Here is a 14669-nt window from a genome sequence, read left to right as displayed (position 1 = left end):
CCCTTGGGTCACTCCCGTCCCCGGGGGAGCACGCGTTTTCCTTTTTAAAAGCGCAGATCTGGGCCTATATTTATTTGCAGATTTGTTTGCTTGGTCTCAGAATCGCGTCGCGACACGAGCTCATCTTATCTCGTTTAGGGTAAAGAAACCATCGGTATATATGTGTCGATATCTTTTCTGCTTTCTTGAAGACTGAAAATAGTCATGCCGGACAATCGGGCTATTTTGACGCTCTTTTCGCTTGTCTTGGTTGTCCAAGTTTCGCTAGCCCAAGGTAAGTGATGACTTTTTCATTTCATATTTTCTAAATTGTCAGTTTCATTTATTTCATTCATTGTTTTCATACTTAGGAATTTAATTACGCTCAGCATTTTTCACTCACTTTTGTACTGAAGTCAGATAGATATCTGCGCGTTAGTTATTTTAAAAGGTTACTTAAAGGGATAATAACTCTTCGTTTTGGCCAAAAAATGGATTTTCCTGGAGTAAACAACAATTTTCCCATACTTACCAATGGTTAATGAATCCATTTTTACATTCAAAGTTAGTCCCTGTTTTTTTTTTTTTTTTTTTTTTTTTTTTTTCTAAAAAGTTTGGTTTTTTGTTAAAATCTCTCAATGGAGGTCAGATATCAGAATAATAGCTATAACTGCCGTTTTTGTGGTAAATCAGAATATATTATATTTCTGTGAGTTGTTCACAATATTTTTATTGTGAAATATAGATATCGTACGAAGAGTTATTATCCTTTTAACTGGGTGTAATAACGATTTTATGCGCGTTTTGTTGTAAAGGAAAACAGTTTCTAGTGCAACACACCCGCAGTAGGGTGAAAGCCGTATTCAGCAGCAAATACTTCGGTGTTCTGTTTGACCGCAAATAATCTTTCAGAAGAGAGGAAAGTCACTTATGATTACTGTTTACTAACAGATAGAATATCTAAACATCCCAATCGTGGCGATAGCAGTCCCTTTAAATTGATATCAGAACGCTAAAATTAGCAGCTCTCTGCGTTAACTCTTGGCATGGCGCTACTCAAAGGAACAATTTTGGGCCGTACTTAACTGAACCCCCTTTCCTTCTAGTATTTTCCAGCGAACGAAGAAGACATGAACTGATTAAATAAATTACGTTCATCAGATTCACTCATATAGACTTTTGATTAATGTCCCTGATCAAATACGCGATTGATATGAACATTTCATTAAGACGCCAAAAACGCGCCCTTCCACGATGGTCTTGTTGTATTCAATAAAATTCCGTGTCATCTTTGTGTGTGTCCAGATAAGATAAGGGTGAAACTGCCAATCACCTCCCCCCCCCGCCATCCTCTCTCACACACACAAACATGCATACACGACACCTCCCCCACCACCCCCAAGAGTAAACTTTATTATTTAGTTTTTTTTTGTAAAACAGCTGATTTTCGTCAAGCTACATGCATGATTGATCTGTCTACATTAGCTGTGATGTTCATAATTTGAACAATTGACAGTTGTCTTAAAATTATAGTTAAACAGATACATGTACATACACCGCTAGCAATACTTCGGATATAAATTGTAGACATACACTTAGAAGACTATTTGGACTCAACTATTTACCAAATGGATATTCATGTAATTGCTGTAGCGGGTTAACATAGAAGTATTTTTCCACGTACACTTTTCTATAATTAAGTGATTGCACAAGAAAAGGGATTTCAAGGCTAGGCCGCAATATCTTCCCAAAATTAAGTTTCGTCTTTTTCGTTCTCAGTTTAACTCTCCCTTTTGATAATAAAGATGACAGGTATTTTCTGAGGTTGACTGTAAATTGTGGCAAAACTGTCAGGTTATAATGGTTCACAGTCCACACAATAGTAATATCGCGATTTTATGTTCCCATGGCCACTTTTAGTTTTTTTCAATCCACAAACAGGCATAAAGTTCAAGTTATAGTTTTCTACTGTCATATTGTTCAGTACAATGCACACATTGAATTACTTTTAAATCCTCCCCTCTTCTAACAAAAAAAAATACAATGCTAAATTCCAATGTATTGGTTATCCAGATTCCTGGCGGACGTACAAAGACAGACAGTTTTTAATCGTAAAAGATCCAAAAGCATGGCGGAGCGCATTACAACATTGTCGGAAAGCAGGCGGCGATCTCGCCATTGTTGAGAACCAAGACGAGAACGACTTCATCGTGGCCATCAGAAACAAGGACGTCAGCAATCTTTGGATCGGGATCAACGACATAAGGGCTGAGGGGACTTGGATGACAGTCAAAGGCGACCCAGTTGCTTTTACAGGTAGGCCACTTTGATAAAGAGTGTGTCCTAATATAGAAAACATTCATTTCGTCTTTAATAATCCCCTGGTTTCTTCGAATATCAACGATTGCTGTAGCTTATACGATTGCCAGTTATTCAACGGAAATTGCTGACGGAAATGAAAGGGCTTTGATATGGAACATTTATGCTCCCGTTTGTGCTGTAAAACATCATTGCCACGTTTCATTGCCATAGAAGTTCAATATTAGTACATTCTTTTTTATTTTTTTTTTATTTCTACTTCAGGTTGGGGTGGCTCTGAACCTAATGACCTAGGCAACAACGAAGACTGCGCAGAAATCCAACAAAGTGGGAGCTGGAGTGACAGGGATTGTAGCTCGGCGCAATCGTTCGTGTGCGAGAGAAAACGTAAGTTCATTCGCAAACTTAAAGGTCTGGTTTCACTTTCTTGATTTTAATCTAACATTTCGTTTTTGTTATATCTTATTCTTTTGTGACATTAAGTATCATGAGAACCGGTGTGACATGAAATGCTGACCCCAATGAAAATCTGACTCTTTAAGGGGAGTCAGATTTGCATGGTACACCGGCTTTTCATCACAGCTAAAGCTCTAGCTTATTTCATATTCGTGAGGGTTGGGCAAACAATTCACATGTGACAGTAATACGAAATCCATTTAGATTATACCACTTAATACTACTTCGCTATTTCTTTTTGATGTTTTTTTATCATTTTATATTTCTCTTTTTATGTAACGCATGACAAAAATTTGATGGTGTATCAGCCAAACTAATAATACTGCATTTTCTCTTATTTCCAGTACAATGGACGATCAACAAGAACAGCCAGTACCTCTACGTCGACGAAGCAGTCACGTGGTCGGAAGCAGACAAACACTGTGCGTCTGTGGGTGCAAGCTTGGTGGTTATTGAAAACCAATCGGAAAATGACTACCTGCTAGCCCAGAAGTACCCAGGCGCTCAGTTCTGGATAGGTGCCAAAGACACGTCCAAGGAGGGGACATTTACGACACCTGCCGGAAAGAAGTTGCCTTTTACACGTGAGATATTTGACTGGTGTTCAAACAAGGATCTACTATAGATCGAAAATAGATCTAACTGGCGTCTCTGAAATAGCAAATTACATAACATAGCCTTTTTGCAATATGACTGTGTTTTTATGAGATCATCAAGTGACTGCAGTTAGATCTCTTAGCGGTCTAAAGTACCCTGGTGTAAACAAGACGTTGCTTTTTTCTATGTAGTGTACAAATAATGGTACTAGTATGCAGTATAGTACATGTAAGTAGATTTCATGTGCATACATCTATTATTCTGCGGGTTTGCTCCTCATCCGATTTAAGTACCATTCCGTTTGGAATTTTAAAAGAGTGGCTTTGTTTATGTTTTTCCTGTGTATTTAAAGACATATACGGAGTAAATTGAAGGGATATTTCTAAAGTGGATTCCAGGAGAAATCTGCCTTTATCCTCACGACTTCAATATTTTCTTAACTTTTAAAAATTTTAAAGTTATTAGAACATGAAAAAATAGTGTGTTTACGAAAAGAAAGCGGATTTCTACTCTAGAAAATAGTGCAAACGTGAAAATCGGTCACAACATTATGAGTCAAGGAATATTAATAAACACTTATTTTAGCAGCAAGATTTGGAATAATATTTAATATTAATATTTAGTTAATATGAATGTGCCTATTGAACCTATAGGATGCAATCACCGTCCTTAAGCTAGAAATTCAGTTGCTGCTATCCCTTTTGTAGGCTGGATACCAGGCCAGCCCGATAACGCGGCAAACAACGAAGACTGTGGAGAGTTTTTCGCCAGTGTTGGGACCTATGATGGTTTGTGGAACGATATGAACTGTCTGGCAAAACGGCCTTATGTATGCGAGAGATACTGTAAGTCTAATCTGCCTCAAAATATAGTATTCAAAATGTCAGTTGAGTTTAATTTTAAATGTTCAATTGATATATAAAATTTAAATGTCTGTTACGGATTTAACATTTCCTTATATATTTACTATAGTCTACAAAAGGTAAATATTCCTTCCGCAATTCATTTTTAAAATGTACATGTATATGTAAAGGGTAGAGGGATTTAAAGATGTGAGCTACATTTTGCAGGGGCGGATCCAGGATATTTTCTGAGAGTCTTCCATATTATATTTGTTGATCCATCCGTCATTCTTTGACCGTCTTCCGACAGAAAAAAATTAGATACCTTTCATTGTAAACTTGAAAATCTGACCGTCTTCCGGAAGACCCAGAAAACGGCCTAAATCCGCCCCTGTTTTGCAGTGAAGCAAGTGCTGATGTATTGAAAGTCATCTGCATACATGAACTAGTAATATGTCAAAATACACGAGCTATAGAACATTCGTATCATACCAAACAGCGGAACAAATAATTTAATGATGTGAAAAGATCAATGATGTTTATTTTGATCTAAGAACTACGCCTTCTTGTGTATGTCACTGAAAGGATCACTAAAAAAGGCACGGTAGGCACCTCGCGCCCCCTGACGGAGGTTCCCCTTCTCTCACCCCCGAAAAAGTGTAACAATTAAGCGAAACGAGAAACAAATTGATATTTTAAAATCTGACTTTGTATAATCACAGTTGTTTTGATCAACCATGTTGTATTCCAGATTGCCCAACGACATCCGCTGACATCGCCTTTGTATTGGACTCTTCAACAAGTGTCGGTGAAAGCAATTTTAACAAAATGAAAGACTTTGTCCGGAATTTCGTCAGTTCGTACGTCATCAGCAACCAAGATGTTCAGATAAGCTTGCTTCAGTACAGCGACAAACCCGCCATCGACTTCCATTTCAGCAACGTATCAACTAAAGCAGAAGTTCTTCAAGCCATAGATAAAGTTCAGTATCGTCCTGGGGGTACCAATACCGGTGGCGCCATCAGAGATATGTGGCAGAATCTATTCAGCGACAAGAATGGCGCACGCCCTGGCGTCACCAAGATTGGTATCGTTGTGACTGATGGAGAGTCCCAGAACCCGTCGCTCACCACAAAAGAAGCTCAGAATGCCAGAGATCGGGGTATCAACATGTTTGCAGTTGGTGTTGGACCAAATGTTAAGGTACTTCATGGTTATCTTTTTATTCGTTATTTTAAGCAATGTGCGAGTATCATAGACTAAACAGAAAATCATTACGTGTATTGAACATAAATACCAATTATATTGACGTCGATCAGAAAAGGAAATTAAGATAATATAACTTTCAAAAAATGAATAGTTGTTAAAAACAGATAAATAAAAATAAATATTACGAAGTAATATTGAATCAGTATTGAATCAGTAAAGCAGAATTGCAAGAGAATAACAATAAAAGATATCTGTTTCCAGACAACGGAATTAAACAGTATAGCGTCTGACCCTGATAACCGACATGTGTTCACAGTATCGAGTTTTGCCGCCTTTGCCTCCATACAGGCAGACATTGCACGACTTTCTTGCACAGGTACACGTGTTCTGTTGTTTACATTAAATGCCGACAAGTATGATTTCTGTCGGGTTTGGTTCACGTTTCAGATGGCCTTTCACAAATCTTATACTGAATACATATCTAGTTTTAAATTACGAAGATTGCCACACATCATTTTAGTATAAATATTATTTATTTTTATGTAGTATAATATTTAAGCTGAAAAATACAATCAAGGTTATATATATTTTTGTATTGGAGCATATCATGTTTTACACGTAAACGAATGAATTGTTTCACGGTATATTAAGCGTACATTTCAGAAATCATTTCAGATATAATAAAGTAAACACTGCTCTTTTTTTAGCCCAGCCGTTGGCACCTAAACCCTCAGCCGTTTTGCAAAAAGGTATAATATTCTAAGCTAATTTCTCCTTGCATACGCCAAAACAGCTAATAAAATTCCGAGCTATAAACGCGTTTTTGAGCTTCAGGCTTCCCTTTTTACTGTCGGAAGTGATATTCTTCATTCTCCAGAAACTATTTTGTTAGATCGTAATTTTGTCAGCTGTTTCAAATGTGGCACACCTTGGTGTTCGGGGGAGAGTGCTAAAAATTCCAGGAATATTGAACGTTTGCCATTTATATAAATGTGTCAATGCATCATAACGCATTGTGTCGCTGAAATGATTACGCATTCAATTACAACAGTATGGAGGAGTGGCAAACACGTTGGTTCAGTTTTGATTTGGGACTCAATACCTCAAAAAAGAGGCATTTTGTGTACCTATACAATCTTCCTTTTTCAATTTTACAGCAGTAACAAGGCGTTACTTGAAGCAAATTTTGAAGCAATTTTCCCGCCATTTCAGGTTGCACGCAAGCTGACATAGTTTTCATAGTGGACGGTTCGGGCAGCGTCAGCCAGCTAAATTTCCGCAAGCAGATGGACTTCATCAAAGACGTAGTCAGAGATTTCGACGTGGATGGAGGAAAAGTTCGTATTAGTGTAATTGAGTTCAGCACCAAGGCAAATATAGCCTTCAACCTGAGCAGCTACAACACAGAAGCCCAGGTACTACAGGCCATAGATCGGATCCAGCCAAGCCAGGGAGGAACGAGCACCGACATTGCTTTGAAACTGATGAGGACCGTCAGTTTTACTCCGGGGAATGGGGACAGGCCAGGAGTACCCAACATTGCCGTTCTGCTCACCGATGGTCAGCCCCAGAGCGTCCAGGGAACGGTTGCCGAGGCAACCTATGCTAAACAGGCGGGCATCAACGTAATGACCATAGGGGTGGGCACGGCTATTGATATGCGGTTCCTGGAACAAGTGGCTAGTCCTCCAAAAAAGACAAACGCGTTCAATGTGTATGATTTTGACACGTTTTACTGGATCAAACAGCAGTTGTTGCAAAATACATGTCCAGGTATACTTCCGGGCCTTACATTTTGATTTGTTCTTTTTTCTAACGTCAGCGGTAAATACGTTTTGCCATTCAAGCGCGCGTCTTTTTTTTTTTCTTTATTGCGGATGTTCACACGGCAGTTTGCGTGACGTGTACACGTTTATTTTTTATGTCGCGACGACGAAGATTCGTTCCTCTTCTAAAGAATTTAGGTTTTAGGTCGTTTTTTCATAATAATTGAATGCGTTTTTTTTCCAGGCAAGTTAAATTGAGAGGTGTATAGAACGTGTGTGACTGATTGTGTGATGTTTATATGCAGAACGTGATTCCCTTTCAGGTCTTTCTCGTATATTCCTGTTAAGCATTATATCATGTTTAGTGGCGTCCATTTGATTTAAACAAAGCAATCTCATTGATTATCGGAGAGTTTTTCTATACACATTACCTACAACTTGTTTCAATTCTTGCTTTTGCTTGCTCCACTCAAAGCTGATCTCACTTAGCATCCCCCAAATCCGCTCAAAGGTTAACTAAATGACGTCTTCCTTATGTGTTTATGCATATAGTTGACGGACAGTGGACTGCCTATGGCGCCTGGACAGCTTGCAGCGCCACCTGTGGAGGCGGCACACAGTACAGCGAGAGGACTTGCACCAACCCAGCACCTGCCAATGGCGGAAAGCCGTGCGTAGGGGCTGCCAGAAGAACCCGAACGTGCAACACGGCCGCTTGCCCTAATGGTGAGGAATTGGTCTGCAAGTCGGGATTTAATCTAGATGGCTCGATGCTACTAAATAAGTGTGTGTGTGTGTGTGTGAGAGAGAGAGAGAGAGAGAGAGAAAGAGAGAGAGAGAGAGATTTGTATTTTGCCCTGTTATCCCCAAAATAAATGAAATAATTAACGTTGTGAATTCATGCAGTTTCATATTTATATTATATTATATTCCATTTCATGGAGAGGAGATTCGTTGCTGAATTATTTTCTTCTTAAAGGTGTTGCGCATTTCATGATGGTTTTATTGTTATCAATTACGATGTTTTTATGTCTGTAAAATAGTTATGATAATACATGCATAACAAACAAAATACAAAGCAAAACTTTGACTCCATCTGTTGACGTGAACTCCTCTGCTCTTTCGTAACAGTATGCCAAGCTAAAGCCGACATCACCTTCATCCTTGACGGCTCCGCCAGCATTCAGCCAGCGGACTTTACGAAACAGCTGGACTTCGTCAAATCCATGGTCAGAAAGTTCAGCATCGGTCCAAACGCCGTCCAGATCGGCGTCGTTCAGTTCGCTAGCGATGCCACCCAGGAGTTCGATCTCAACACTCACAGCACCGAGGCGGCTATGCTGGCAGCCATTGGCAATATCAAGCAGAAGAAGGGCGGTACCCAGACCCACCTCGGTCTCGAGCATGCGCGCACAAGCAGTTTCACCGTTGCCAAGGGTGACAGGGCTAATGTACCCAACATAGCCATAGTTATGACGGACGGAGTCTCTGTTGACGGCGCGAAAACCGCCACAGAAGCCGGCAATCTTCAAAATGTGGCCACCGTGTATGGACTGGGAATAGGGCGCGGTGTCAAGGAAGCGGAGTTGCAGGCCATTGCCACCAATCCAGACAGCAAGTTTGCCATCACCGTGGCTGATTTCAGCGCTCTCAGCAATATAGAGACCCAGCTTGCTACAGATGCTTGTGCGCGTAAGACACCAGACAGAATTTAAATTGCCTTCATAAAGTCCCTTTTTTCTGTCATTTATTTTTATGTCTTTTATTATTGAATACATTTTGTAGTTTCTGTTTGGTTCAGGGAGAGATTTCTGCCATAAAAATATAAGAATGGATCGTTTTCTTATCTGCGTTATTTTTTCAACAACAATTTCAATTCGCAGACTATAATGTCGTAATTAATCAATTTTTTTTTATTTGCAGAGGCTACTGCGGCACCAGTAGGTACGTTGACAGGGCGTGTGTAATAATTATGTTGTTTCTCCAAACCCTACTGATTTTAGATAATACATATATTTGAAATCTATATACGCAGTACAAATGTTTTCAAAAGAAAGTAAACCATTGAACTTTTCAGTGTTTATTTACCGAACAGGTCCTCCAGTTTATCAGACACATAATCACTGAAATTGTGTTTTTTATCAAATCATATTTTATCAATTTGCAGCCAGTTTACCTTCATATGGCATGGAATATTTAATTTTTATTTGCTTTTCTTTTATTAGTGATAACCACCACCCCTGCACCAAGTAAGTATGACCTCCTCCTTCTCTCTCTCTCTCTCTCTCTCTCTCTCATAGTCCCCTTTCTTATATCAAAACGCAGACCTATCAATCTTAGTTCTTTCTGTATTCCGATCTCTCCATTCAAATTTTGAATAATTTCACCGGAGCTGTTGTCATTTATCTCTCCTTAATTTTTTATGCAGTTAAATTGAACCCCGCCTCCAAACAACTAAAGTGACGTATAATTTTCTTTAGTTATTTTCGCTGCATGTATTTAATTATTTCTTTTGATCATTGAAAGATAAACGCGTTGTAATATTTACAGTTTGCAAGGGCCAGGCAGACATAACGTTCATCTTGGACGGATCTGGCAGCGTCAAACCACCCGACTTCGCCAAACAACTGCAATTCATCAAATCTTTGGTGAAGAAATTCGGCGTCGGACCAAACGCGGTACAGGTCGGCGTCCTGCAGTTCTCTAATAACGCGGTGCAGGAGTTCAACCTCAACACTCACAGCACCGAAGCGGCCATTTTAGACGCCGTGGACAAGATCAAGCAGAAGACCGGCGGAACCAACACAGCCCTGGCCCTCTCCACCGCCCGCACCAGCAGTTTCACGGCTGCTAAAGGCGATCGGCCGAACGTCCCGAACATCGCTATCGTAATGACCGACGGCGTGTCCGGCAACAGGGGAGCGACCACCACAGAAGCGAACAAGCTGCGTAATGTCGCATCCGTGTACGCTATCGGCATCGGCAGTAATGTCAACACTGACGAGCTGAAGGCCATGGCTAACGACCCGGATAGCAAATATGTCTTGACTGTTTCAGACTTCAGTGCGCTGTCTAAAATAGAGACGCAGTTGGCTACGGACGCTTGTGCACGTGAGTCGCTCATAATTTTTGCAGTTTAATACGATATCTCGGCACTTGTACTTTTGTTAACGAGTTTAAACCAATGGTAATGTGTTGGTAACAGAGTCATCAAATTAAATGATACTTTTAATGATCTTTAAGACCATTCCTTTCTTTTCCTATTAAATGAGATAAGTAAACAATATATCTTTATCAAATATAGAATGAATAAAGAACTGCTATGTTTGTCTTTATCATTATTTGTGAGCACCTTTGTTTTATTTTATTTTATAGGCAATTGATACAATTTACCACTGTAGATACTAACATGTATGTTTTGATACTTTTTCAGAACCAGTGACAGTGCCACCCACCGTGAAAAGTAATATCTTATTTTATCGTCCACCGATTATCAATCCCAGATTAACTGAACAAATTAAAAAAATTACTCTGTTTTGTTTTCAAAATTTTATCTAAGCACAGCAATAAGCAAAGGAGACAGCTATGTAAATTTTAGTTTTTCAGTTTGAAAACTGATTTAAAGCCGTTTAATGTCTTTGATATTTTTTGGCAGTAGTAAGTTCCTTTTGCTGAAACAAAATAAAACCAAAACACTTTTTTATTTTATGATTATAACCATTCATTCTGTTGTATATAGCTTGCCTGGATGCCGCGGATATTGTGTTCGTATTGGACGCCTCAGGTAGCGTACAGGCCCCTAACTTCGAGAAACAACTTGACTACGTAAGGGACGTCGTCAATGGTTTCAACATTGGACCAAACGCCGGTGTGTAATTTTAAGCATTTCATTAGTTTTTTTTTTTTTTTATTAAGTTCATCATTGTAGTAAACAAAAAAGTTTGACCACTAAACACAGCTCACCATTCTTCACAGTTTTTTTATTTTTTAATAAATTACGTGGGACGTAGCCATTTACAACCTGTTGTAACTTCAGTTCAAGTTGGCGTGATGACCTTCGACTCCACCACGCACGAACAATTTAGCTTGAAACAGTTCTCCTCCAAGGCTGCTCTTCTGAACGCCATCTCGGCCATTAAATACACTCAGGGCTCCACCAACACTGGCGCTGCATTGAAATACATGAGGGAGACGATGTTTACAGCTGCGAAGGGTAAGGAACTGACATACCTCTTTCACATTAGGACTGTAATCTGAAAATGTTCTTAATTTCCAGACGAAAATTTAAGTCTGCTTTGCCCTAAAACGTATGAGTAGTAGTCTAACTTAATAAAATATTGGGCATGTTTTATAACAAGGATATACGACTTATGTTTCCGACCAGTAGATATTTTATTTTATTATGTTTTTCGTTTGAAATGAAGTAGATTATATTTTCGTTCGTAAAGTTTAGACCACATTTCGGGCTTAAGGCATTTATGGAACGAACCAATGGACCCACGCCAATAAAAAAGTATTAGAGAAAGATAATACAATGGAACGTTATGCCCACCCCTCTCCTCCATTCCTCTAGTGTTATGGTAAAGGCACTTTTGGAAGAAGAAAAAGAATCTATTTTCTCATTTGAAAAACTTGAAAGACCCAGCATATTGCTTGGGTGCAAATACATGTCTTTTTTCCGCCACTTTCTTTTAGTGGGAAGGTGGATCTGGACAACATCCATGAATCTGCAGGGTATGTGTCTCTAAAGGAACGATTTTAAAAATACAATAATACTTGTTACATGTATTTTTCTCAACAGGTGACCGTCCTAACGTCCCCAACATTGGTATCGTGATGACCGACGGCAGATCGAACAACGCCGCCAGTACACTTGCTGAGGCTGCGGAAATCCACAAGGCCAAGACTGCCACCATGTTTGCAGTTGGTATCGGCAGTGGTGCCAAACAGTCCGAACTTGAGGCTATTGCATCGGATCCCGACAGCACCCACGTTTTCTCTGTTGAGAATTTCAACGCCCTGGGGTCTATGAAGGGGCTGATGACCCAGGCGGCCTGTAACGGTACGTACCAGTGCATCTTTTGATCTTGTCCGCTATTCCTTTAGCTAGCTGGTGGGGTACAACTGTTTATGTATCATATAATATACAGTTTCGATCCTCTGTGTTAATACATTTGCCAAATGATAATTGGTGCATGCAAATATTTACATTATAAAAGTCTTATCACTTAATCTTTTTCTCCCTTTAACCTGCACCTTTCTCAGGTCTAATCGCCAGCATTTAAATATTTAGAGAAAAAGTATATGCAAATGAACAGTCAAACGACCATTTCTCTACCTTTTTATAAGCGAATCTCATACATATTGTTTCGGCAAATTTAAAATTGATTTTAGATGAGTATCTTTATATGATTATTTAAATCTTTACATTTTCAGCTGCGCCTAAGCCGACCGTACCTGTTAGCACCGCAAATCGTAAGTGGAAGGCCTGTGCCTGTTTCCCATTTAGTGTCATTAATATATTTTTATTTTAATAAAGGTTTTAAGGAAATATTTTGCAATTTCCGTGGAAATCAGTTTTTACTATTTATTTTATGCCTTTAAACACAGCATGGTCCCGCACGAAAATGCAGTAGTATTGAAGTAGCAAAGAAGCATTAACGCAGTAGTGGTGTGGAGCATATTTGCAGTAGAAATGCAGTATAGCCTACTGCAATTCTACTTCACAAATCACATAGGGTTGTACAGAAGAGGAGCATTAATGCAGTAGATTTGCAGCATGATAGAAGCATGTTTCAAATATGCTAATTAGCTCCCCAATCGAAGCAGATTTGAAGCATGTTTGCAGTATGATTGCAGTAGTCTACTGCGCTGGAGTATCTACTTCGTTTTCGTGCGGGGTTTCACAGCACGATTTTGCCTGATTTATAGAGTGCAAGGCCAAGGCCGACATCATCTTCGTTATCGATTCCTCGGGAAGTGTCGGCACCGCCAACTTCCGCACCACTCTGGACTTCGTCAAGGACGTCGTGAACGGCTTCGACGTGAGTCCCACGACTGTGAGAATAGGCGCTCTCCAGTTCAACAGCAAGCCTTACCTCGAGTTCCACTTGAACCAGTATTCCAATAAACCCGACGTTCTTAACGCCGTTGACAAAATACCGTACAAACGCGGCAGTACCTATATCTCTGAAGCCATAAAATATGCCAGTGAGAGTATGTTTACTACCGGTACTGGTGACAGGCCCACGGTGCCAAATATGCTCTTTGTGATAACAGATGGAACATCCACCAATGGAGCCCAGTTTAGCAAGGCGGAGGCTGATAAAGCTCGGGCGAGAGGAATTGAGGTAGGTGGCGCGACCTGTTACCACGCGATTGTTCACAAACTTGCACCTGAATCATAAATGCAGGTTAAGTGACGTCACCATGCAGTGTGTTATATTTAATGCGAACCCCAACCGCGTGTGCAATTTTCAATCTCATAAAATGCTCTTGCTTGCAGTCTGATGGAATTGCTTTCGACTTGAGAAAAAATTCTTCTATCATGTTTAAGTCTTTTTTTCATATTTATATTAATTAAGCGGAGGTCTTAAAGTTTTTGAAAACTGAAAACACAGTGGAAGCGTGTCACAGCGGATTCTTAGTATGAGTTACAATATAAAGGGAACGTCGACTTTCACTAATATTGAAACAGGGATAAAAAGGGTCACTCTCTCTCTTAGGTATTTGCGATTGGTATTGGAAAGGGCATCAACCAAGCAGAACTTAACAACATCGGTAATGACCCGGATGCAGATCACGTGTTTAAGGTGGACAGCTTCAGTGCCCTGGGTAATATCAAGGCACAATTGCAGGCCCAAAGCTGTCCGAAACCGGGAGTCACTGGTAAGGCGGACATTATACAACTTAGCTAAAAATTTAAGCTATTTTATCTGGGCCAGTGGTGCTTAGGATTACTTATTTCCAAATTATAATACATTTATATTTATTTGGAAAACCATATGTTTGTTTGCCAACGTTAAAATGCCAAACGGATAAAATACAAATAAATATTTTTTTTTTAATGTGAATGTGAACCATAATAATAATAGTAATAAATGCTGAAGAGGTAGCATAGTTAACTAGCACATAAATTTAAGCCATCAAATAACTCAAACACTTGTAAATTAATTGTGAAGGTTTAACACGAGACACATAAATATACTCTCCTTACTCTAAAAACTAATACATCCTGGAAATATATTCACTGCTTCGTTCAAATGTAGTATTTCAAATGTAGTGTTTCTGAAGTTTTGAGGTTTGTAATTTTGTTGTTCAGGTATTTATCATAAAGTCTTGATATTAACATTTCAGTGAAACCACCAGTAGAAACATGCGTTGACAAGGCGGATTGCTCCAGATACGCCAAGGACGTCTGTAACCAATACCCCGAGTGGAGCTCAGATAACTGTAAACTCTTCTGTGGATTGTGCACAAGTAGGTTTTGAGTAAATGAATA

At 39.4% G+C, this 14669-nt stretch overlaps 1 protein-coding gene across 1 annotated transcript in view; it reads left to right on the top strand.

Moving 5' to 3' along the window:
• The first annotated feature begins 77 nt into the window (after positions 1-77).
• LOC106176979 (uncharacterized) overlaps positions 78-14669 on the top strand; it is a 43766-nt gene continuing 29174 nt past the window's right edge. Inside the window, exons 1-22 of the mRNA XM_013559582.2 lie at positions 78-274; positions 2053-2295; positions 2563-2685; positions 3099-3338; positions 4059-4196; positions 4945-5396; positions 5664-5778; positions 6110-6151; positions 6615-7175; positions 7721-7894; positions 8300-8860; positions 9092-9112; positions 9394-9417; positions 9719-10279; positions 10602-10631; positions 10908-11036; positions 11205-11381; positions 11970-12230; positions 12605-12643; positions 13100-13518; positions 13894-14056; positions 14525-14647. Of these exons, the coding sequence (XP_013415036.2) occupies positions 205-274; positions 2053-2295; positions 2563-2685; positions 3099-3338; positions 4059-4196; positions 4945-5396; positions 5664-5778; positions 6110-6151; positions 6615-7175; positions 7721-7894; positions 8300-8860; positions 9092-9112; positions 9394-9417; positions 9719-10279; positions 10602-10631; positions 10908-11036; positions 11205-11381; positions 11970-12230; positions 12605-12643; positions 13100-13518; positions 13894-14056; positions 14525-14647 (4666 nt within the window). The 5' untranslated portion in view covers positions 78-204. The remainder of the gene's footprint in view (positions 275-2052; positions 2296-2562; positions 2686-3098; positions 3339-4058; positions 4197-4944; positions 5397-5663; positions 5779-6109; positions 6152-6614; positions 7176-7720; positions 7895-8299; positions 8861-9091; positions 9113-9393; positions 9418-9718; positions 10280-10601; positions 10632-10907; positions 11037-11204; positions 11382-11969; positions 12231-12604; positions 12644-13099; positions 13519-13893; positions 14057-14524; positions 14648-14669) is intronic.

This window comes from Lingula anatina, chromosome 4 (assembly GCF_051362555.1).
Source record: "Lingula anatina isolate TDL-2025a chromosome 4, LinAna3.0, whole genome shotgun sequence".
NCBI lineage: Eukaryota > Metazoa > Brachiopoda > Lingulata > Lingulida > Lingulidae > Lingula > Lingula anatina.
This window is presented reverse-complemented; position numbering and strand designations above follow the sequence as displayed.